This window comes from Sabethes cyaneus, chromosome 1, assembly GCF_943734655.1.
Source record: "Sabethes cyaneus chromosome 1, idSabCyanKW18_F2, whole genome shotgun sequence".
Classification (NCBI taxonomy): domain Eukaryota; kingdom Metazoa; phylum Arthropoda; class Insecta; order Diptera; family Culicidae; genus Sabethes; species Sabethes cyaneus.
The window spans coordinates 141557796-141582198 of record NC_071353.1 but is presented as its reverse complement, the minus strand read 5'-3'; the positions used below and the strand labels follow the sequence as shown (position 1 = coordinate 141582198).

Here is a 24403-nt window from a genome sequence, read left to right as displayed (position 1 = left end):
TTATCTTCTTGGTGAAGGATGTAAAGCACTCGGAAAGATGTTTTTCTCCAACACTTCCTTCTGGATGATTGCTTGCTGTTCAGACACGGCCAGCCTCAACTGACGTTTCTGCATAAAAATATCCATTTTGGCCAGCTTAACCGTTAGGCCAGTTGCTTCGACGTCGACCTCCCATTCCAAGGCGCGGAACGATAAGGCCACCTTGCTCTCGATATTCAAGTTCAGCTTCTGTCGCGAAGCATCGTCGAGCAACCGGAACCAGGCTCTCGTTCGACGCTTTCACCTTTCTCCAGAAGGGAGAGGATCGATTTTATTCAGCAGATACAAAGTGTTTCATCATTTCCCACTTCTTCGCTACGGGCTGAAGCTGGTGGTATGAACAAAGCATCGAGCGTAGTTCTTTGACTGTTTTCGCTATGGCTGCTGCATGCAAATCAATCGATAACACACTAAAAATTTATTTGTACTCAACAAGGTTGCTACGATTGCCGATGTATAGGTGATAGCAGTAAAAAATGCATACGTTATTGCTAATGCCTTACTGAAATTTAGGCTTCTTTTGGTGCCCCCAAGAGCTAGTACCCTTGGCGGGGGCCAGTCTGGCCAACCGCATGCTACGGTGCTGCATATATGAAAACTCGTTTAAATCAGTTTTTCTATTTTAGCTGTATTTGTAGTTGTTGTATGACTTTTTCATGTTTTACAAAGTTGTACAAATAGTGAAAATGAACAACATTGCTGAATATAGTATAACTCTATGTTTGCTTGTTTAGAAATTGTAGAGCTTTTAATATAAAAATACCCTAATTTTGACCCCGAATTACTCGCAAAAAGGCATCATTTCATTCAAAAACTCTCCCCAGGGTATCAGTTTCGTGCAGACTGGAAAGTTTTATAAATCATGTTTAAAAGCACAAAAGTTAAACCTAATTTATAGGGTGACAAAATCGGGATAAAAAGCTGATAAAATCGGGGGTAGACAAAATCGAGGAAAGATAAAATCGAGAACTGACAAAATCGGAACATTATTGTAAAAGATTTGCCATCCTACAATTATTCGGTGTTCCAGGTCAAAACATTCTACTGAATGGTTGGTTCCCCTACCATGGTTAGTTTTCGAATGTAAATTTTCCAGACAATTACTTGACCGCTCAATCAATTCTTCAAAGAGGAACAATATCGGGTAGCTTTTCAAAGCTAGTGATGTCAGAATGCTTGTGATTATGAACTCTACAAACAGTGCTATAGTTTAATATTTTAACATCTTATGATTATTAGTTTTATAATTGCTCATTTGAATTTCTCAATTAGTAGTTTGGATTAAATCCTCTGGTGAGGAGCAAAAACGAAACTTTAAAACAACTTAAAATTACATACTTAGTTGTAGTGTCAACATCAACCAGATTCTTACTAGCAGTTCTGAAAGAGCTTCATATTATTATGCAATCTACACAATTATGTTAAGTCTAATAACAATTATGTTAACTCTCGCGGTTATGCTTATCCCGGCGATCGATCTTTTTCTCGAATATTTGCTCCATTGCAACGAACCGGTACGGTAGGGTTAGAGAGCATTCGGGCTTGGCCAGCAGCAGATCTCAACTTTGATCCAACCTGGCACCTGGCGGAGATGGGGTCCATTGTTTGATACTCATCTAAAAAGGAAGGCAGCTTCACTCCGTGGAAGCGGCGCGGCTAAATAGATGGCACATATTTTTTATGAACGGTTCACACCACCGACCGTCCGACAGGCAAGCCCCCGAAAGCCGATCCAGCGCTGTTGCTCGGGTTTTCTGCGAAGCCACCAACCATGTATTATGGCATCAAGTGCAGGCCGCCGGAGTTGCAGAAGTGCCGGGCATCGTTCGAAGGTATCTACAAAACTCTTGAGTAATTACAAGTTCGCGTTCACGGGTTCGGAATAGTGGGTATCGCTGGCAGCAGTTTCCATTATTAACAACCAACCAACCAACGCGTGACGTGATTGGTTTCAATTTCCCATATTTTATGTTGGACCTCACCCAGGAAATATAAGTTTCATCAAGTTTAACCCTTCAACTAATTTTATTGGTTTGGGAACATGGAACCACGCTGAACCGTGAAACAAATCTTAAATTTTGTCAGATTTCGACTACGTAAGTCCCAGCGTGAAAAGGGGGCTGCTGGGACCGTGTGAGTATTTATTTTCATTATTTTCTTTTAGTTAGCACGATGAGCTCGCATCAGGTTGTTTTTACAAGCTGCTGCTGGAGCTGCTCCCAAATGAAATAAAACCTCAAGCAAACCGCAGCAACATAAGTCGCTCGGAGTGAAGCATGCCGCATGCATTTCGTCTCGGATCTGGGGCTAAGATGCGGTTTACATCATCTCTACGTCTTTATTTTTTTCCCTCTGTTTAGTCTGAACTCAGTCGGGTTGTTATTACCGATTCGTTGTCGGTTGTTAACATACTTCTCGAACTTGCCAGCTTGATCTTCATTCGATGACGTATCTCGTTTTTGTCTCGAATTTCTGCTTACATCCGCTGCTGATCCCCAAGAGCCAAGAGCCGCGGGTTGCATCGGTTGACTTTCAGGAAACATTACTCTCTCTCTTTCTCTATCTTCGGTAATAAACCGAAAATACGAAATCCGACACAGTTGCGGTGTTTAAGCTCTGCATTGTCAGGTGGTTGCAATTGACATTTGCTGTAACCTTTTCTTTTTGTTTTAAATCCAACGAAACTTGTATGAATTTAAAGATTAAAGTAATTGCATCATACTCAAGCACCTACTTATTTGCTTTCGGAGAAAGGAACTGACTTTTAAATAATCGTTAAGGATTCAGTTCCAACTAATTCACCTCTCTATTGGGGTACAGAAAACAAAGAAATAGATGAAAGTTTAATTTTCCCAGCGCAGCTGCGGAGCAAATTCGCAACAACATGGCAAAGTATAACAGGAAACCGTAGACAAGTTGACGTTACTTCTGCCTAATTAAGCGATCCATCCACCTCCGTCGCCGCCGCCACCACCTCAACCAATAGAGAAAGAAAGACAGTGGCCAGCAAGGCGCCGACCTCTAATAATCATAATAATCTAATCATTTCACGCTTCTCACCCTCTAGCAAGCAGTGAACTAGCGAACGAAGGTAGCAGCTGCTGCCACCATTGATGACGGTTAAGTATCTCAAATATTATTCGCAACACGCGCCACTGGACACGGCGGCGTCGTCGTCGTCATCGGCGGGAAAAGACTTTCTTCCGCTTTTTCCGTTCATCACATGAAAACTTAGAAGAATGCCACGAAAGCCGCATTCAACAGCTTGGTCTGTTCCGTCACGCCCTAACGGTTACTGATAACAGCAGATGGGTTTGAAGGTTAGCTTTTACACCCTACACTACGTACTTATGTTGATTATTGAGATCCAATTTTCGAACATTGATTACAATTTTTAAATTATCATTTTTAGCAATTTACGACCTGCGAACTCTCGTAGTGAAACGAAAGGTTTCCTCGAACAAGGAGCTGAAAACGAAACTTGCTGTAGTTAAAAGTAAACAACCGAGGACGACGATATCGTCGTCGTCAGTTGACAGGCTAAATTACTGAGACATAATAATAAAAAAAACTACAACCGAAAAGCGAATTCGTATAGACTCGACCTCCACCTGCGGCCGCGCCGCCACTTCGTGATTATGTCACTATTAGGTGGGACCGGAAGTTCATAAATTTGCCCGCAAAATGGGGGGCCATTTTTAGCACATTAAAACCGAAGTAGGTGCTGCCTGGTGCTGGCAGCGACCGACAAAATTGAGTGGAAAATTGTGAGTCAGATATGCGCGAGGAAACAAAAACGCCGGTTTTCAACCTTCAACCTGTGGAAGAAATTATTTTGAAATTAACATAAATTTTCCCTGCATATGGATACCCACATAAGTGAGGATCGCAGTAATAGCCCGTGTGATCGGCAGCAAAATTTCTTGCGGTCAAATATTTCATGTCACACGCGGAAAAATTATTGAATAAATCGAATTATTGGTGCCGTCGGACCGTTTAAAATATTCCATTTGCGTGAGCTATTACGCATCTTCTTAAAGTAGGTGTTCCACTAACGTACCCATTTCTACAATCGTAAGGACATGGCTAAGTGTTTGGTATACTTACAGGTACACTGTATCAGCCACCCATAATATGTACGGAAGTCTGTACTGTGCTCTTTTCCCTTCGTGGATACGTACAGTTAGAAAGACAAGTGATTTTTGATTGTGTGTTAATGACACATCGGATCGCAGTGATCGGTTTTCCTTTTTATCTACTTTCTACTTTCCCATCTCATTTCCATTCTGTCCCATCTTTCTCTTTTATATCCCATTTGGTCTAGTTTTCTCTTATTCCTCGTTTCCTACGGCTTTTTTTCTTTCACCATTCTGGTTTTACCTTCTCTTGTTTTCTGTTCCAATTTGTTGTTGTCTTCTATCTATTTTTTCTCACTTTCCCAACCTTTCTGTCACACCTTCCCTGCCTTAGTTGCTCTCTCTCTCTCTCTCTCTCTCTCTCTCTCTCTCTCTCTCTCTCTCTCTGTCTCTCTCTCTCTCTCCAATTAAATTAAACCGGATAAAAACCTATTTGCCGCCAAGCATGCAAGCATGGAAAAAATCGCATCAAACAGCATTCATTTTGAAATCATCGACGAACCTGCTCATCGTAAGGTTTCAATCGCACTGACCATCTCTGTACAAAATTGCACACTCCTACGAACGAAGAAGAACCAGCAAAGCAAAGGAAAATATGCGACAGCGCTCGTTGGTGGTTTTGTTCACGCGATGGATCTTTCGTGCGGTGTGTTAATTGTACTACGAACGCTCGGCAAAAGATTCATTTTTGAATGCATTCACTCAGTCGCAAAGAATGTTCACAAAACAATCGTTTGAATCTTTCTTGCGCGATCGTTCGAATGTTTCTTGAGCGTTCGTTATTAACCCCTCTATGCGGTCGGCGCGGTGCGGTCAATGAAATAATCGTAGTTTTTCATGTTTTCCAATATTGTTTCACCAAATTTAGAAATTTTCTCTTCATAATCCCTACAGATTGTGACCACATGTCATTCGGTTCTGGATAGGGTTGGGATAGCGGCCGTACCGGAACCGGGAAAACCGCTAATACCGGCTGATTTTCCAATACCGAAATACCGGTACCGGCACGGGAGAATACAGGTTGTTTCGGCACCGACCAATAATGCAATTTTTCTAACATTCGCCCACAAAACCGAAGTGGTCGAACATGAGGACCGAGATTGGCGAAATTGTTGGTAAGGCACCGCCGAGCGTTGGTTATGCGAGTAGAACTGAAGGAAAAATTTGAAAGGACTGTAGAAGTACAACACAGTGGCAACTGGCAACTTGAAGGGGTTCGATTTGTCCCGTATTCCAAAAAAAATTGGGTATGTGAATTGACTGACTTCGAAACTAGACGTTTGAAGGCAAGTATTTGACTATTCTTATGATACCCTGTGTACAGTCTGTCCTACGATGATAGATTTCGAGAGGCGATTTTGGATGTCGAGCAATTTTGTTACAAAGGCTTATTGTCACATGGAGGATTTGAAATGCATTGAATATTCTGTGCAGCTTAAAGTCGAATTTTGAAACCGCTAATTTGATTACGAGCCTGTTATCTTATCTACACCGGTACCTAGTATTATTTCCGGACACTGTGCTGTTAACTTTACCTAGAGTTAGTAGAACATTTTCTTTTTCTTCAATTTTTCCATAAAATAAGTTCATATAGGCTATCGAAACTATGTATTCTGAAGAGCATTAAATTGTTTTTATAACCAGGTGGTTCTATCTGTACCGGAGGTACAGTGGAGTTTCGAATTTGGCATGGTTCGATTTTAGCATGCCTTGATTTTGGCAACACAAAATATTTCCCTTACAAAAATATGCTTATATATCAATCAGTTTCCGCACACATGCTTCAAATGACGCAAAAATGATGTTCTCAGAGTGTTCATGAAAAAAAGTTTTCTGTTATAGAATGTTTCGAATAATATTTTTATTGCCGTAGGACTACGTCTTACCGCAGGTTACCAAAAGCTTACTTGCACCGGACAGATAACTCTTGGCGGACTTTTCATACATAAAACTGTTGCAATCGTTAATAATATTTACTCAATTTCTAACGCATTTACATTCAATTTTTTCATATCAAAAACGGGTCTCGATTTTGGCACCGTTTCGATTTTGGTTTCGATTGCCCAACATAGGCGACACGCATTTGTTGCCAAATTCGAAATCCCACTTAACGCATGAGGAACGCTAACTTTATCTCGGTATATGTTGGAATTCAGGCAATAGAAAACGTTACTGTTTTCAGCAAAATTAATCAGTAGGGCAAGATCTTAAGATCGGTGGACAAAGTTTTATAAGTTTGTCACCAGGCAACATTATTATTTGCGTGGATTATGCGAACATGTCCGTTAATCGAAGTTGGTATGTGTATCGAAAGGTTGAAAACTCTTGGGTACCGGTATTACTGGTATTATTGATGTTTCCAGTACTGAAATACCGGTTTTCGAAAAATACTGTCGGCACTCCCGACCCTAATCAGCACTCAGTCCCGGTTTGAACCGCATTGAACTTCTCTTGAAATATGATTTAAAGGCAAAGTTTTCTTTTTTTTTTTGCTACATGACTAAAAACTTTAATAATAATTATAATAATTTTATATCTATAATGAGAAATCAGTCGTCTTGTAATCAAAATGACTTAACGGGAGATGAGCAGTCATTAACTTTTCGTCATAAAGCCCAGTTTCGAAAGCAGTTTTTGGACCAAAAACAGGAGATTGTTTCTTAAAAATATATTCACTGCATTTTTCTTGTCAATCGGAACATAGAGATATGAACAAAATTTTTGTTTCAAACAAAAAACTGCTTTTGAAATTTACAGAATCAACGACGGCTTATTTCACCTTAAACCGAGCTCTTGTATAAAAAGGGTCAGCAATTCACACAGGAATCCCGGTCAACTACTCGTTAAATTCCTTTGTAGTTCTTTATACAAAAATAAAGCTTTGTGACGATAAATCTTTACGTTTAATTTTCAATAATATCGATACGAATATTTGAACTTCTTCATAGATCGATACTCGCATTTAAAACATTATCTTTGTCAGTAATTTGATAAACATCTTTAAAGATATTACACTAAATTTTGTTCAGTATGAAAGTATCGCAAAAACTTTAATTTTCTTCGCAGATATTTATCTAAAACTACTTCTGTTTTGATATCATTGTATCTTTTAACATTGATAAAGGATAATGAAGAATGGCATCGATGCGTATACATGTGCATATATGATGTATATGTTCAACCCGAAATTAACAATATGTTGGTCGAATCATTTGAACTGAGTACTGAACCCAAACATCTTCTGCCAGTTTCGCGAAATTAGTTCGCGACTCTCGTACATAGACGAATTCGCCAATATGTTAATATACATGCATGGGGTCCTTTAGAATATGATTGCCATTTTAATCTAAGCTCCCCAAGAGTAGTCGTAGATCTGAGGATTAGTGGTACAGTTTAGAAATTGCATGGGTTCGATACTTGCCCGCCCCAAAAATAAAAACAAAAAAAAATACGTAAAGATTAGAAACGAATTGGCGACAGAAATTGATATTTATTTTCGAAGATGACGGTTGATATCGATATTTTGGTGAAGATCTTTATAAAGTAAACTTTAATTTTCTATTAAGTTTGTAGAAATTTCTTTTAGAAATGGTAACGATCGCCATCGATTTTCTCTATTGGTGTCTTTAAAGACTGATATATCGAAAAATGAAGAAACATGAAGAAATGGTTGCCCGAGATATTTGAGGAATTTGTTAAATGGACCGATATGACTACAGTCAATGATTAGTTTAAAAAAAATAAAAATGTTTCAAGCAAATTTTAGAAATTCGACAAAAAATCGTTAAAAGCTACATGCTAACGACCATCGGAATAATTCTGGGCCGAATAGCATGTGGCTTAGGTCTGCAGGAAAAATGCCATTAGGAAAAGCATTTCAAAAAACATTCAATAAACATGCTAAAAAAGCGCAAAATCAGGTTGAATTTAAGGAGAAATGACTCGTCATTGATCCTGTAAATTTCAAAAGCTTTTTATTTGAAACAAAAATTCGCTGTGTTCAGATTGGCAAGAAGAATACAGTGAATACGTTTCTATAAACAGAACCCCGCTTTTGGGCCCAAAAACTGCTTCCAAAATTGGGCTCTCCGATTATTTTTAATGACTTTTAGGATTACTTAGAGAAGTTAATATTTCGAAAAACTACAAGGTATACAGGCCTAAGGGTTGTACGAAAGGGTGACGTAGGACTATATCAGATCATCAGATCAAAGACTAATGTAAACTGCATTTCTGGCATATGTATGTTTACAAGAATCTGTGATTGCCATTGTTTAAGTGAATCTTTAAAAGAGAAGAGCGAAATATCTAGATTCAATTCTTCATTGAATGCAATGGTGGCTTTCAAAATACGTGGACGGGGTACAATGCAGGCAACCTTTCTGACGCAGAGATCAAAAAATCACTTGTGTGCATCATAAAGGTTGAAATGGTAATGATCACTGTCTTTTGCTCCGAGAAGGTTTTACTAGTTTAATTTCACAGCTTAACGCTTGTTACATAGCAGAAAATAAGGCACATACGCAAAAATTTCTGTATTATTTGTATGAGGGTCCTTATCCTCCTACCACAGGGGTGAGGGGTCTCAAACCATCATGAAATAAATAAATTCATGCCTCTAAAAACCTCACATGCCAAATTTGTTACCATTTGCTTGATTAGTTCTCGAGTTCTGAGGAAATTTCTGTTTCCTTTGTATTGGAGCCCCTCCCTTACGCCCTCCTTAAAATTGCTCTCTTACCACCCTATAAAATTGCTGGTCATTTTATCTATCCAACGACATATAAGTTGTTCAGTTTCGTTCAGTAGTTTAGTAGTTATTACCAATTGAAATCTTTCATTCAAACGTTATACTTCTATTTTCATTTTCACAAAGTGCTACCCAGTCCCAGTATAGTAAACAAAGACGTAGTCCTACGTCAAAAGTTAATCGACCCGATCCCCAATAACTTAACCGTTCCGAGAGTCTACTGTACATCTAACCATCACTGTTATTCAGCAAAAATCACTTTGAAAATTGTTTTACTTGATGCCATACGTGACCAACATCGTTAACATGATAAAACATGAAATAAAATAATTTAATGTTCAGATTGGTCACACAAAGCCCGCACGACCAATTTACATCATTTCATTTTTATTGAGTCTGTTAATAATGAGCGATACCTAAATACATAAAATAAAAATGGCAGGATTATTCCGTCAATACCATTACAAAATCTGCTAAAATATAAGTTTCAGTCAGTGCCTTATTCTTATTCTTATTCTTCTTATTAATACCAGCACAGCCACAATAAAGGATTCCTGGAAATAATTTTAATTATTTCTAATCATTGAAATATTTAAAATCATTTTCTTGTCTGTATTAACATTTGCAAAATATCAGAGATATATTGCAAATGTTTAATCGGCCAGGCCAACTGTGAAGCATTGCCGCAAAGACGATTATAAGAAATAAATCTTGTGTGAATAAGTTATTCATACATAGATTCATTTCAAAATCAACAGGGGAAGAAGAAACGGGGACGTCTCGTACCAACCGTTTCTGATTAACTGTAAATTTGTTTTGTTGGGAGTATCTTTGCTAATAAAGGTTAAGTGATACTCCGGACCCTCGGGGATGAACTTCTGGCATTAACCAAAGTCAGGCTACAATAAACAATAAGGTTATAGCGCCTTGTTTCGCTCTCTGAAAATAGATGAAAAATACCAACTACCCAATCAAAGATTAATTCAAATTACCAAAATGTATGATACTATGTAATATGTATAAATATTAATAAATTTTAATTGAATATAAATATAACTATAAAATCAAATTAAAAAATTAATTAATTCCAATTGATCACAGCAACTGTAGACCCAGAGACACGCTTAGCAACCAAACAAAGCATCCAAACTAGAAACCGACAAATACAATTCCCGACTTAAAAATGTGCTGTTCTTCGGTTCTTTAAGAAGAAAATCCGCTGAATGAGCCAACTCCCCAAAATAGATCGGTCCACATCCACAGCAATATCAATACTTTGACTAAAGTATAACAGTCGTATCCATCCGACTATAAAATGGTTTTTAGGAAAAACTACTTTAAAAATTGCGGGAACCTCTCACAATCCTTCCAATGCATTGAAAGATAACACAATACGGTTAGAGAACGTTGAGGAAAATTATGACATAGGTATCTAATCATCTGAATAAAAATTAAATAGTTTGCATGATAAATCTTATCTTCTGTATGTCCAATGATGCGCCTATTCACTCTCCCAGTTGGAACTGAAAAGCTCCTCCAATGGCAATTCCAGATGCAGCAGCGTCTTCTTAACAACACTGTCTTCACGTAGCTTATACCTAGTTATTCCAGTTATTCAAGATTATCCTTTACTCCAACTTTTTTGTATCACGTCTGCTACATTCTACATTGTGTCCCGCCATCACAAGAACTTCAGCTACGGCAGGTGGGTTGAATAGAAATGTTTTTCTACCGCGCCCAAAACAACTTTAAATCACTTCTCCTAAACCCTACACCACCATCCTGATAGTTATCTACGGTATTAAACACAAAAAAACCACAATTTTTTGCAAAAATAAAACGGGTGAAAAAATTTTAACGTCCGATCAGACCCATGCTTACTGCGATCTTCATAAGTTTCAGTCAGTGCCTTAGTTTAAAAACTACATTGAATATTCCTTGCATAGCTACGCATTGGGCGGTTTGCGCTTTACCAACCCAACAGCAAACATTCTTTTATTTCGTTCAGTAAGAAGATCGTTGAACGCAATCATTTGGATTCGCAATCATGGTTCGCAGATGATTCTTTCCAAAACAATCTTTTGATTCAAACGATTCTAAATGAACCTCGATACAACAGTTCCGATCTTGTTTGAATCATTCGCATTCTCTCTGCTGTTGGTCGGCAATTCATCGGTGAATTCACTCTGTAGGGTTCCGTTCGAGAGCTTGCATGTGAGCGAGAATGATTGAAAGCAATACTTCGAAGCAAGCAATATATTCGCCAAAAATAATGTGAGTGAATGAATTTTTCCATGCTTGTTTGCCGCTCGTGAAATAAACTCAAATAGCTTCCAAATGTTGTCACAACATCAGAAGAAACAAATCCCATCCATTCCATACTGTGCGAAATGTAATAATAGTCCATTTTGCCCAAATCACTCCTAAATACATAGTAAACCTAATTAGGCTTATACATATTTGAAAAAAAGTTTATGTCTTGCAGTGGTGACTCGTCTAGATGTTCAACCTGTTCATAGGACAGGTAACAAAATTCAGCTGGATAAAAATATTTTCGTCACTCGTTCATGATTTCGATTGCACCAATGCACACGCAATACGAATTTTATTTGAAGAGTATACTTTCTTATCAGAATGCTCGTTATTTTACTGTAACAAACAAGGTATAGAAATACTCATTGGCTGGTTCAGGGACTTCACTGAACAATGTACTGGGTACTACATATTTTTAAGGCCTGCGCTTCGATCCCATTTTCTTTAGCTACGAAGTTGATGAGTAAAATGTTCAACACGATGAGAGCGTTGGTTCAGCGACCTCATTGAACAAGTAGACCAACACATTGTTCCTGGTCTTAATTCAGTATCAATGAAAAAGGGAAGAAGAGAATGTGAATCGACAGCTACTTGATATGAAATTAGAGTGCGGTTGCATTCATCATTCGCAAAATTTGCTCATTTGCTGATTCAGCGATACCATTGAACAACATACTACGCATATATTGCGCAACTCCAGCAGATCTTCTCAGATGTTTTAAAGCCTATCAAACTGATATTAACCTTGCCAAATACAACAGCTACAATGGAGCGTTCCTTTTCTGTCTTGCGGCCAATGAAAACTTACATGATGACAACAAAAGGGGGAAACCGACTTTTAGGGGTTGACGCTGATAGCAGTAGAAGCTGAGTTTCTTAAGGAGCTCATTTTATAAGTAAGTGATAGACGAACTTGCTTGTATTCCGTTGTTGTCTAAATAATGTTTTAAATGTGTTTGCTTGCTTTAAATGCTGATGCTTTAAATAGAGAATTAGTATTATATTGTATATATTGTATATATGTATATAGTTATAGTATATATTGATTAGTATTTTTCGAGGATTGAACAGCTAAGCTAAACACCCACGAGTCGCCACTGTTGTCTTGTCTCAAAATATTGTTGAAGGGGGGGGGGGGGGGGAGGTACAAGAAAAAAATAATAACTCAAACCTCCAATAACTAAACTAAAGAGAAGAAAGCAGTGTTTAATTTTCCATATTATTAAAAATCTAATACACTGAAGTCGTTTTTTACGCGGTTTATTGTTACGCGAATTTCGGAATTTACGCGGTTTTTACGCGAATTTCGGAATATACGCGGTTTTTTTACGCAAATTTCGGAATTTACGCGGTTTTTACGCGAATTTCGGAATTTACGCGGTTTTTTACGCGAATTTCGGAGTTTACGCGGTTTTTTACGCGATATTCGGAATTTACGAGGTTTGTTTTTATGCGAATTTCGGAATTTACGCGGTTTTTTTCACGCGGTTTTGATTTACGCGAGACGTATCCTTCGCATAAAAAGCGAGTTGAGTGTACAAAACTTTTTATCAGTACTTGATTTTTAGTTCAAACCGAACCAACCATCAAAATTATTCGACCAAGCACCCAAAATAAAGTAGGCATCCTAGTAGAGATGAACCAGCTTGATAATAGTGGAGTGCCACGGATCACCTAAGAGAGCCACAAACGTTTAATTTGACGTTCATTTAAATTTTGCTTTGAACATGCGTGTCACTCGGCTAGTTACCTTGTATTTTAAAATGCTCCAAATCTGTGTCACTAGTTCAGAACACGGTAACCACGAAATAGTATGAATATCAGGGCATTCCTCAGCTGATGTTGGCTCTCCAACAATAACGTATTTACTTTTATAGAGTAAGGAGGGGTAAAAGTGCGATTCGATGATTTATCGGTGCAGATTTCGAGTGAATTGACTACATTGGCATGGATGGGTGACTACTTTGACAGCTTGAATCTAACGTAAACTTTGAATGCTTACGAAGCATAGTTGCTGAGTTATGTGCAAATGTTATTTTAGGGCGGTTTTGATGTAATTTTTCACTATACGGCAAATACGATATCAACCGGAGGATATTAAAGGAGTGTCGTCGTGGTTGGGCCACGTTTTGGAATTCGCCCATAACTTTCGTTTCAAAAGGAATTTTGGAAATCTAAATACATCGTTGCAAAGGTCTAAGAATCAGGTATATTTCCGGAGTGTTTGAAACTGATTGCTTGAAAATTAAAAAAGTTATAGGCATTTACGTGAAGACAAAAAATGTTGTCATAGTCGGGCCATGTTGTACAGGTTGGGCCACCGGGCCAAATCTAAGACATACGTTTTGAAATTTTATATAGAGACATGAAAAGAATGAATTCTGGGCGCAACGGCTCATATATCCTATTCGACTCTACAAATACGCTATTTTTAATTGCATTTTTGCGAATTTTTGGCGATCTTGTAAAATCAATATTGCTACAACCGCCTTTTCCGAAGTGTACAACAACAATGAAAAAAAAACAAAAATCTAGGTTCTTATCGTATTAATTTTGCTTTATTTCATCACATTTTACGTGACTGACATTCTCTAGCGATTATTGCGCTTTTGCGCTTAAAATTATGGTGGCCCAACCATGACTACTCAAGCGGCCCGACCTTTACAAATAGCACTTTTCTAGTATTTCACCTTAGCCTTCCCAAACATCTTACTGGAGGGGTTTTTTCTATAGTATTCGTGTGCAGCACAACACACTTCAAACATTTTCAAAATTTATTTCGATAATTGCATTTCATGAATCATTTCTTGAAGAAAAGTTCATTGCGCCTGGAAAACTTTTTTTGTAAGGTTTAGTCACTGAATTCAGTACGGGTGTTTTGAACAACACGATTGAAATTTGAAACTCACAATATTGTGAAAATTGTTGGTTGGTAAACGGCTAGATAATGCGAAATATAGACCCCATAGTGGTCGTTAGCCTCTTATCCAGCAACTCCGATCCCGACCTCCTCGTGGTACCAGCCGGAATACGAGCAACCTTAGCGGAGATCGGGTAACCAACCCCGGTGGAAACTAAGGTCGTATACTAACCGGGAAGGAGGTATAGTGCGTCTCGGCACTATGAGATGGCAGCCCCATCGCGAGACTCGGTAGTGTTGCCCCAGTACGGCTACACACCTAAACTAAACTTAACTAACAACATTCAAGCATATTCGGAGCGGAATATTCGGCATCGACCTAGGCGACGAAATAAGGACGACGAATGGAGACTCGGGACTTGGAACTGCAGATCGCTAAATTTCGCAGGTTGCGAGCGGGTGCTGATTGAACAGCTGGAACCCCGCAAACTCGGCATCGTAGCTCTGCAGGAAATCTGTCGCAAAGGAGAGAAGGTATGGAAGATACGTGGCGGAAAGGCCCAGTTTTACCAGAGCGGTGGCGCTACCAACGAACTGGGAACGGGCTTTGTAGTGCTGGGCGGAATGCAGGATCGCGTGATAGATTGGAAGGCGATCAACGAGAGAATGTGTGTATTGAGGATAAAGGGCCGTTTCTTCCATTATAGCATCATAAACGTGCACTGCCCGCACGAAGGTAGACCCGACGATGAGAAAGAAGCGTTCTACGCGAGGCTGGAGGCAACATACGACAGCTGCTCGTCACGGGACATCAAGATCGTCATCGGGGATATGAACGCCCAGGTCGGTAGGGAAGAAATGTATAGACCGGTGGTAGGACCCCATAGCCTGCACACCGACACAAACGATAACGGCCAACGATGTATAAACTTCGCAGCTTCCCGAGGCCTGGTGATCCGAAGTATCTTTTTCCCGCGCAAGGATATCCACAAAGCCACCTGGAGATCACCTGACCAACGTACAATGAACCAAATTGACCACGTTCTCATAGAGGGCCGGTTCTTCTCTAACATCACGAACGTACGCTCCCGTCGGGGTGCGGATATTGATTCTGACCATTACCTAGTAGCAGTACATGTGCGCTCAAAGCTGTCCACCGTATACCGGACACGTCAAAGCCGCCCTCCTCGGCTGAACATCAGGCAGCTAGATAACCCACAAGCTGCCGAGAACTACGCGCGAGTACTGAATGAGGCACTGCCTTCTTCCGAGGAGTTAGGTGCTTCAAACCTCGAAGACGGTTGGGGCAGAATACGCTCGGCCATCGGAGAGGCCGCTTCCGCGGCACTAGGTATTGAGCCTCGGAGTACACAAAATGATTGGTTTGATGGGGAATGCCAACAAGCGGTGGAGGTGAAAAAAAAATGCTTGGAAAAATTATCTAAGTATTGCCACTAGAGAGAACCTGGCCAAGTACCGACGAGCTAGGAACCAGTTGACCACGATCCTGAGGAGAAAAAAGCGCCAAAAGGAGGACAGAGATCGTGAAGAATTAGAGCAACTATTCCGAGCTAATGACACGCGCAAGTTTTATGAGAAGGTGAACCAAACTCGGAAGGGCTACACACCGAAACCTGACATGTGTAGGGACGAGGGAGGGAATCTAATTACAAACGAGCGCGAGGTGGTCGACAGGTGGAAGCAGTTCTTCGATGAACACCTCAATGGCGAAGTCGCAGAAGGAGGCGGAACGGAAATTAACCTAGGAGCGCCCATGGAAGATAGTGATGTCCTAGCACCTGATCTCCAAGAAGTCAAACGAGAAATCAGGCTGCTGAAGACCAATAAAGCCGCTGGGAAGGACCGCCTACCGGCAGAGCTTTATAAACGTGGCGGGGAAACGCTAGCAAAGGCTCTACACTGGGTTATTTCGAGGATTTGGGAGGAGGAAAAGCTACCGGAGGAATGGATGGAAGGAGTGGTTTGTCCCATCTACAAAAAGGGTGATCGGCTAGACTGCTGCAACTATCGTGGTATTACGCTGGTAAACGCCGCCTACAAGGTACTCTCCCAGATCCTGTTACGCCGGCTGTCACCGATAGCACAAGGTTTTGTAGGGAATTATCAGGCGGGTTTCATGGGGGCTCGCGCAACTACGGACCAAATGTTTACTATCCGACAGATCTTGCAGAAATGTCGGGAGTACAACGTGCCCACGCATCACATCTTTATCGATTTCAAAGCAGCATACGATACAGTCGATCGAGACAAGCTATGGCAGATAATGCACGAATACGGTTTTCCGGACAAACTGACGCGACTGATCAGAGCTACATTGGATCGAGTGATGTGTTTCGTACGCATCTCTGGGACACTCTCGAGTCCCTTCGAGACGCGACGAGGGTTGAGACAAGGTGACGGTCTATCCTGCATGCTGTTCAACATCGCTCTTGAGGGGGTGATCCGACGAGCGGGCATTGAAACGAGAGGCACGATTTTTACCAAGAGTAGCCAACTTCTAGGCTTTGCAGATGACTTCGATATCATTGCCAGGAACTTTGCGACGGCGGAGGCAATCTACGCCAGACTGAAAGCGGAGTCTAGGAGAATTGGGCTAAAAATAAATGCGTCGAAGACCAAATACATGAAAGGAAGAGGCTCAAAGGAAACAAATGCGCGCCTCCCACGGACGGTAACCGTTGACGGCGACGAACTAGAAGTGGTAGAAGAGTTCGTGTATTTGGGATCGCTGGTGACCGCGGACAACAACACTAGTAAGGAGATCCAGCGGCGCATCCAAGCGGGAAATCGGGCCTACTTTGCCCTTCGTAAAACGCTGCGATCAGGAAGCATACGCCGCCGCACGAAGCTAACAATGTACAAAACCATTATTAGACCGGTAGTTCTTTATGGACTTGAAGCCGTGACGCTGCTTACGGAGGACATACGCGCCCTTGCCGTGTTTGAGCGGAAAGTGCTGCGGACGATATTTGGCGGAGTACAAACTGAAAGCGGAGAGTGGCGGAGGCGTATGAATCACGAGCTACAGGCACTGCTTGGAGAGACTCCCATCGTACATCTAGCGAAAGTTAGCAGGCTACGGTGGGCCGGACACGTCGTAAGGATGCCGGACGACAGTGCGACGAAAACGGTCCTCTTCAACAACCCCACCGGCACCAGGAACAGGGGGGCCCAACGTGCACGATGGCTCGACCAGATCGAAAGCGATTTGCGACTTCTGAGACGGCTAGGAAATTGGCGACGAGTGGCCCAAGACCGAGTTGAATGGAGACGAGTGCTTGAAACAGCACGAGCCACCCCGGCTCTATGCTGCTGAAGAAGAAGAAGAAGAATATTGTGAAAAGTTAGCTATCACAGTAAGAAGTTTTACAATGGTTGTAACATAGATATCATGAGTTACTAAAACTGTAAAATCGTGATGGCCCGACCATAACAGTGGCCCGACGATAACGACAATCCCCTACTCGATACTTTTACCAAAGATTTTCAAGAAGGCATGCCGGTTGGGAAGGTTGAAAAACTCAAAAGATCGAACGACCATCAAGCTTTTCACAAAAATGTCGTGTAAGGGAACGTTTTGCCTTGTTTTACCCCACAACTTGTACTGAAATCTGAGAAAGTATTGCTAGGAAAACGAGCAATTGTAGAAGTGTTTCGATTTTATTCAAATTTGGTGTGTTCCTTTTGACTTTCTCTGCCTTCCCAGCAGGCATGCCTTCTTGAAAATCTCTGGTAAAACTGTCGGATTGGCATGTTGCCTGTAGTACAAAAACCTTGAGTAAAATGGGGCAAAACGGAGATTACGTTGTATTAAAATAAAATTGTTCATACACGTTTTTCCTAACCTTCTTCTTCTTTTCCTTATACCATAGAGCCTCAAATTAGAAAGGGCTTATGCATGATTCTTTCAAAACTATTAAAAAATAGGAGTAAATGGGGCAAAATAGGCTACTTCCCGTCATTTCCGCGCTTTGAGACTATCACCAATCGATTTATCGTGATTTTTTGACGTAGGACTACGTCTTTGTTTACTATACTGGGTAGCACTTTGTGAAAACGAAAATAGAAGTGTAACGTTTGAATGAAAGATTTCAAATGCTACTACTAAACTACTGTACAAAATTGAGCAACTTATATGTCGTTGGATAGATAAAATAACCAGCAATTTTATGGGGGGGGGGTTTAGAGACCAATTTTAAGGAGGGCATAAGAGGGGGGGGGGAGGCTCCTATTCAAATGAAAGACAAATTTCCTCAAAACTCGAGAGCTAATCAAGCAAATTGAAACAAATTTGGTATGGGGGGTTATTGTAGGCATGAATTTATTTTATGATGGTTTGAGGATAAGGACTCTCAACCAAATAAAACAGAATTTTTAGCGTATGTGCCATATTTTCTGCTATGTAACAAGCGGTAAGCTGTGAAAGTAAACTAATAAAATCCTCTCGGAGCAAAAGACAGTGAATCGACGCAGCTAACTCACGTGTCTGTTACCATTCATGTCAAAAGAGAAGGATATTCGAATGGCACGTCATATTTGCGATGAACGTGCTTTGGCTTGAATGTTATTTGTAACCAATGGCCCTTTTAATGGCCACAAGCGAGTAAAAGTGAGATTATTAAAACATGTCAAGCTACGATTAATCATATTTAATACAATAATCTGTGCGCTTGTCATTCATTGCTATTTTAACCTTTATGATGCACACAAGTGATTTTTAAAAGAAATCTCTATTTAGTTGCAGGCCTTGTACTTATGAACCCCTGTTCACGTATTTTCAAAGCGACCATTGCATTCAATAAAGAATTGAATTTGAATATTTCGCTCTTCTCTTTTAAAAAATCAATTACACAATGGCTCTAACAGATTCTTATAAACATACTTATGCCAGAAATGCAGTTTACATTAGTCTTTGATCTAATGATCTGATACAGTCCTACGTCATCCTTTCGTACAACCCTTAGGGCTGTATACCTTGTCGTTTTTCATAAGAAAAGTCACTTTTTACCCTTTAAAAAACAGCGGCAACAAAAAGATCCGTTTTTTCGGTCGGTTTTGCCCACTGTGTAGCGTCTTGAGACAATAAACGTCAGTGAATCCAGACGCATGAAGCATCAAGCATTGTACATGCCTTAGCAGTGACTATTCTTATATGTAAGTTGAACCTCAATTTAGAGTCGATAGTAATGCCTAGATCAAGGATTGAATTAACATGTTCCAGACAATCCAGTCCTATGTTGTATTGATGAAGAAAAATGGTTGCAACGACTTTACGATGTTATTCTGCACTTTTTGTTGTTACCGCGCTTGCCGTTATCGCTGAACCAGACTAGCAGTAGCAATCACTCGAAAAATTTTTTGGATCATCGGTAAACGAAAGGTTCGATGATAAAAGCAGCTCATTGACCGGGTCATTGATATAGATTACACAGATGAGAGGGCCAAGTACACCGCCTTGAGGTATACCAGATTTCAATTTATTTTAGAGCGCATGGAGTTTGCTACATAAATGAAAGCTTTGCGGTCGGACAAGTATGAATAAAGCCATAATTAAATTTTATTGACCTTAATGCTTTCAGAGGGAAAGTAATTGTATCCAATAAACCAAACCATACATTTATACTCCCACGACCACCGGAAACGTATAGTAAATAACTTTTTTGTGAACAAACCATATAGGAAGGTACATTTAAGTTAATTATTATCATCTATGTAAATCCAGTTAGAGACATTCGAGAAGTACTGAGCTTTTCGCGATAAATTTAACACCAAGCGACGATATACGGTACATTTTTTCTGCACCTGCCAACCTATTAACCTGTAAATGATTGCATGTAATCACAGGGTTTTGACTTTCCGACGCAAATTACGTGCCAGAAAACGGAGGCGGCAATATGGATGTTTGATGTCGGAAATATATCAACATTATTATTAAGCTGGATGAAATTATACGTATGAAAAATGAACTGAAGTATAGTTCCGTGCCACAGAGCAAACCCATCGTTTATTAAGCTAAACGATCATTATTTTTCTGCATGCGCGCCCCATAAAGCTCCACTCGTGTTGATGAGCGCCGAGCGAAATGAAATTGAGAGATGAAAACAAATCTGACCCACCTTGCGTTTCGATTTAGCCATCCGCTGGTCACGGGAGTTTTCCGCCTCGCCCGGTGGCCGCTTGCCCCAGACCACGATGGCAATCCGGGTATAGGTGTAGATCAGCACCAGCAGCGGTATCACAAATTGCGTCATCAGCAGGGTGGTGGTGTAGTAGCTTTCCTTCTCCTTCGAGGGCCAAATTTCCTTGCAAATTGGTCTGCCAAGAGATAAAAGCCGAAGAAGAAGAAGAAGGACCCGTTTGTCAGTCGACATGAGAACATCCTGTGCTGGTCCCAGCCCCAGCGGAGATTTATGACATTTGTTTCCTAGCAGGACAAAAATGCTTTTGATGACAACCAACTGATAAGCGAACCGAAATGGATTTGTTTTGACTTGTGAACTTTCTGTGATGGCCATTTAGCTGCAGTATTGGCAGTTTTTGCCATCACGCTATTCAAGAAAATATCAAATGCTAACAAATCTAAGAAATAATTTCTAGAAATTTTGTTCGGAAGCACTCGACTAGTAAAAATTAAATAATATCACGCATCACACGAAGATGCCGGGACTTTTTCTATTAGCTAATCCATGGCCATTTCCAATACTTACAAATCACAGACCGTGTGCCACTCCGTCGGCAGGATGAGCGTCGAGAAGATGGCGATGGGAGCCGCCGTAATCAGCGCTATAATCCACACGATTCCTATTAAAACTTTGGAACATCTGCCGGGAAGAAAAAAAAAACAAAACAAAACTGACGCTAAAACTTGATTCTAATAGAAACCCCGGCGCGCCGGGCGGGCACAACTTACGTTTTCGTAATCCGGGGCTTTAGAGGCCGCATGATGGCGATGTAGCGATCCCCACTGATTGCGACCAGCGTGTACGCACTGACCAGCACCGAGACGGCCTGCGTGTAGTTGACCAGCCGGCACATGACCAGTCCGAAGGGCCAGTACTGAAGGACGAACGAGGAAATGAAGGTAAATGGGACGCAAAACAGTGTCATGAGCAGATCGCCGACGGCCAAATTGGTAATGAAGTAATTGGTTACGGTGCGCATCCGAGGATTGGACTGCACAATGAACAGCACTATCGAGTTGCCGATGACGGCCGTCACAAAAATCAGCACGTACAGGAAGTAGCTGGTGATTTCGAAGTACAGCCCGGCCCAGTAGGTGGTGCTGCACTCACCGGCCGGATAGGCCGGATGACCGATTCCGTACAGGGTGTGATTCGAGCTATTCTTCAGCCGCTCACTGAGCTGTTCGATATAGTTTTGCTCCTCCGTCGAGGATACGTACGGATAGTTGGGCGCATAAATTTCATACGTTTCGTTAAGTTTTCCCGCGCTCACCGTACCTCCGACCGCCATCATGGTGGTTTCATCGACCATAGTCGTCTCATTGCGCCACGATTTGTTGAAGTAGTCCGAATACTGAAGAGTGTACATCAAATTGCTCATCTTGGCTGGGCTCGGAAAAGGGAAATGGTTTCAATCTTGGTGGTCGGTCGGACGGTCAGTTGATGATAAATATTAATGGGAACACGTGACTATTTAGACTGGAGCACTGACGACTAGCACCGATGGCAACGTTCCAATCATGTTTGCTACATAAACGGCAGTAGCCGGTGCAACGCAGGATCTGAAGTGAAAGGAAAAGAAAACTATATTAGATAATGATTGAAAGCTTAATCACAACGTGCAAATGTCTTTCATAATAAGATTAGCATGGTAAGTAGATGCGGTTGGCCTTATCTTGATGATTCGAAAATGAAAATAAATCATTGCACAGTGATCCAGGATATATTCAGGGTTTATGTCCAGCGTGCCCAAACTTAAACAAGAGGTGGAACCCCCGACCTTTCAGAAGAATGTTTTGGCCTGCAAAAAATGGACTAATCGTAGAATGGCAGATCTATTATTACTTATCACAAAAATACCGGCCGATTAGTTGAAAACTCCGCACTTTCGGATGCAACTGGATTTAAAATCAAAGCCGAAATTGGACTAGATATTAGGCTTGAAACTGGACTAGAAACTAGAGTTGAAATTGGACTATAAATCGGACCTCAGATAGAACATTAAAACCCAAAGTTTTACCGAACATGGATACGAAGGTTTACTTGAATGCAGATGCAGACAAAAGTAAGATTAATATTGCAATGTGGCAAAATACGTCAGAAACATGAAACAAAGTGAGTGCAAACATGGTAGAAAACAACGAGGGATTGTTTGTTGTTGTGTAGTTTACAGAATTCAGCCCAAATTCAAATTATAACGATCACCTATTAATAATGCATCGATATTGATTATGTAAATTCCGACATTATATGACCATGGCTCACGTATTTTACCTCAACGCAGAGAAGTGTGGCACATACCGTTGCAGCTAATTAAAATAAAATAAAATAAATTGAGCTTCATTTTCAAACGATAATAAATTTAATTTGAGCATTAATTGTCTGCAAATTAAGTACTTTTTCTCTGCCACATACTGTATACTGGTCAACAGGAAAGCTCATGTTTAGTAGTGTCGTAATAAAACACTACGATTGACCATCCACTCCCATTTGAAACATTCCCTTTTCTATCAATATGTTAAATAAACGAGTTAAACACTTGCTATTCTCTCTCTCTACCCAATGAACACTGAAACACCCATATGAATTGGAAATAATGCATTTGCCTACGATTATACCTACCTACTGCAATTCAAAGCAACTCTTCCGTAACCACCCCCCGGGGTAAAGTTTATGGCTGCGTTAAATGTTCCACTACATTACACTTTTAAATATTTTCACCTACAAATCGATTGTGTTAACTTTAATGCTCGTAAATCGTGCGAAGTCCCACTTAAGTTTTGAGTTAAAAATCGCAGGAATAGTTGAAATCTAGCCATCCCGATAAGACCCATTCCGAATCATATCAGTCGACATTGCTTTGCTAGACTTAAGTGGCATAGTAGGGGAATGTCGTCGTTGTAAAGAGGAATACATCGTTGTAAAGGTCTAAGAATAAGGTATACTTCTAGCAAATCTTAAAATGATTGCTTGAAAAATTATAAAGTTATAGACATTTACGTAAAAACAAAAAATGTTAGCATAGTCGGGCCATGTTGTACAAGTTGGGCCACCGCTGAAAATCCAAGCCATACGTATTGAAATTTTATACACAAGAAAAGAAAAGAATGGATTCCGTGTAAAACGACTCATATAAATACAAATACTCTATTTTTAATTATATTATTGCGATATGTTGACGATCTTGTAAAATCAATATTACCACAATCGCCTTTTCCGAACTGCACTACTACAATGAAAAAATAACAACAATCTAGGTCTTTATTGTAGTAATTTTGCTTTATTTCATAACATTTCACGTGACTGACGTTCTCTACCGATTATTGCCCTTCTGCTCTTAAAATTATGGTGGCCCAACCATGAATACACAAGGGGCCCGACCTGTACAATAAGCGCTTTTGAAGTATGTCACCTCATCCTACCCATGGGCCCAAACACCTTACTTGGAGGGGATTTTTCTATAGTCTCCATATGGAGCACAACACACTTAACATTTTCAGTATATATCAAAATACTTGCATTTCATGAATCATTTCTTGAAGAAAAGTTCACTTCGCATAAATTTTTTTTTGTAAGATTCAATCGCTGAATTCAGTACGCGTGCTTTTAAAACACAATTGAAACTCACAATATTTTGAAAAGTTAGCTGTCGCAGTAAGTAGTTTTGCAATGCTAGTACATAGATATCACGAGTTACTAAATCTGAAAAAATCGTGGTGGCCCGACCGTAACAGTGGCCCAACGCTAGCGATATTACCCTACTTTTTCAATTCTAAAAAATCGATTTTTTCTTATTGATTAAACCGTTTGGATGATTTCCAAAAAATAACAAAGTTACAGAGGTACCGCGCATGACTGGAGTGATTACACAGGGAATAAAAACTTTAACGCCGTTTTTCTTGAAACCCGGTTTTCAAAGTCCATAAATATCTCAAGAACGGTTCAGAGAATTAACCTACTTCTGTTTTTGTTTAAAAGTTTTTAAAATTATCTAGTCTTTGACCTGGGTATGAAATGAAGAGAGTTGCCTGGAAGGAGCGTCAAATATAGCTCTGGCTCTCTCAAGCTCCCACCTAGCGCCTCTACGCAGATCCAAGTCAAA

The 24403-nt window shown here is 40.3% G+C and overlaps 1 protein-coding gene across 1 annotated transcript; it reads right to left on the bottom strand.

The window, feature by feature from the left end:
* Positions 1–21682, bottom strand: LOC128746311 (RYamide receptor-like). The gene is made up of 4 exons (XM_053843360.1): positions 21030–21682; positions 20827–20940; positions 20236–20434; positions 1–228 (listed from the first exon to the last, which is right to left on the bottom strand). Exons 1-4 carry the CDS (start codon positions 21680–21682, stop codon positions 1–3), a joined length of 1194 nt encoding a protein of 397 aa, XP_053699335.1.
* Between the last annotated feature and the right edge of the window lie 2721 nt (positions 21683–24403).

Coding starts and splice junctions, on each gene's coding strand:
- LOC128746311 (XM_053843360.1), bottom strand. CDS start 21,682: ATGAGCAATTTGATGTACACTCTTCAGTATTCGGACTACTTCAACAAA. Junction 20,435..20,826: donor TGGCACACGGTCTGTGATTT/GTAAGTATTGGA, acceptor ATCTCTTGGCAG/ACCAATTTGCAAGGAAATTT. Junction 229..20,235: donor TGGCTAAATCGAAACGCAAG/GTGGGTCAGATT, acceptor GCTTCGCGACAG/AAGCTGAACTTGAATATCGA.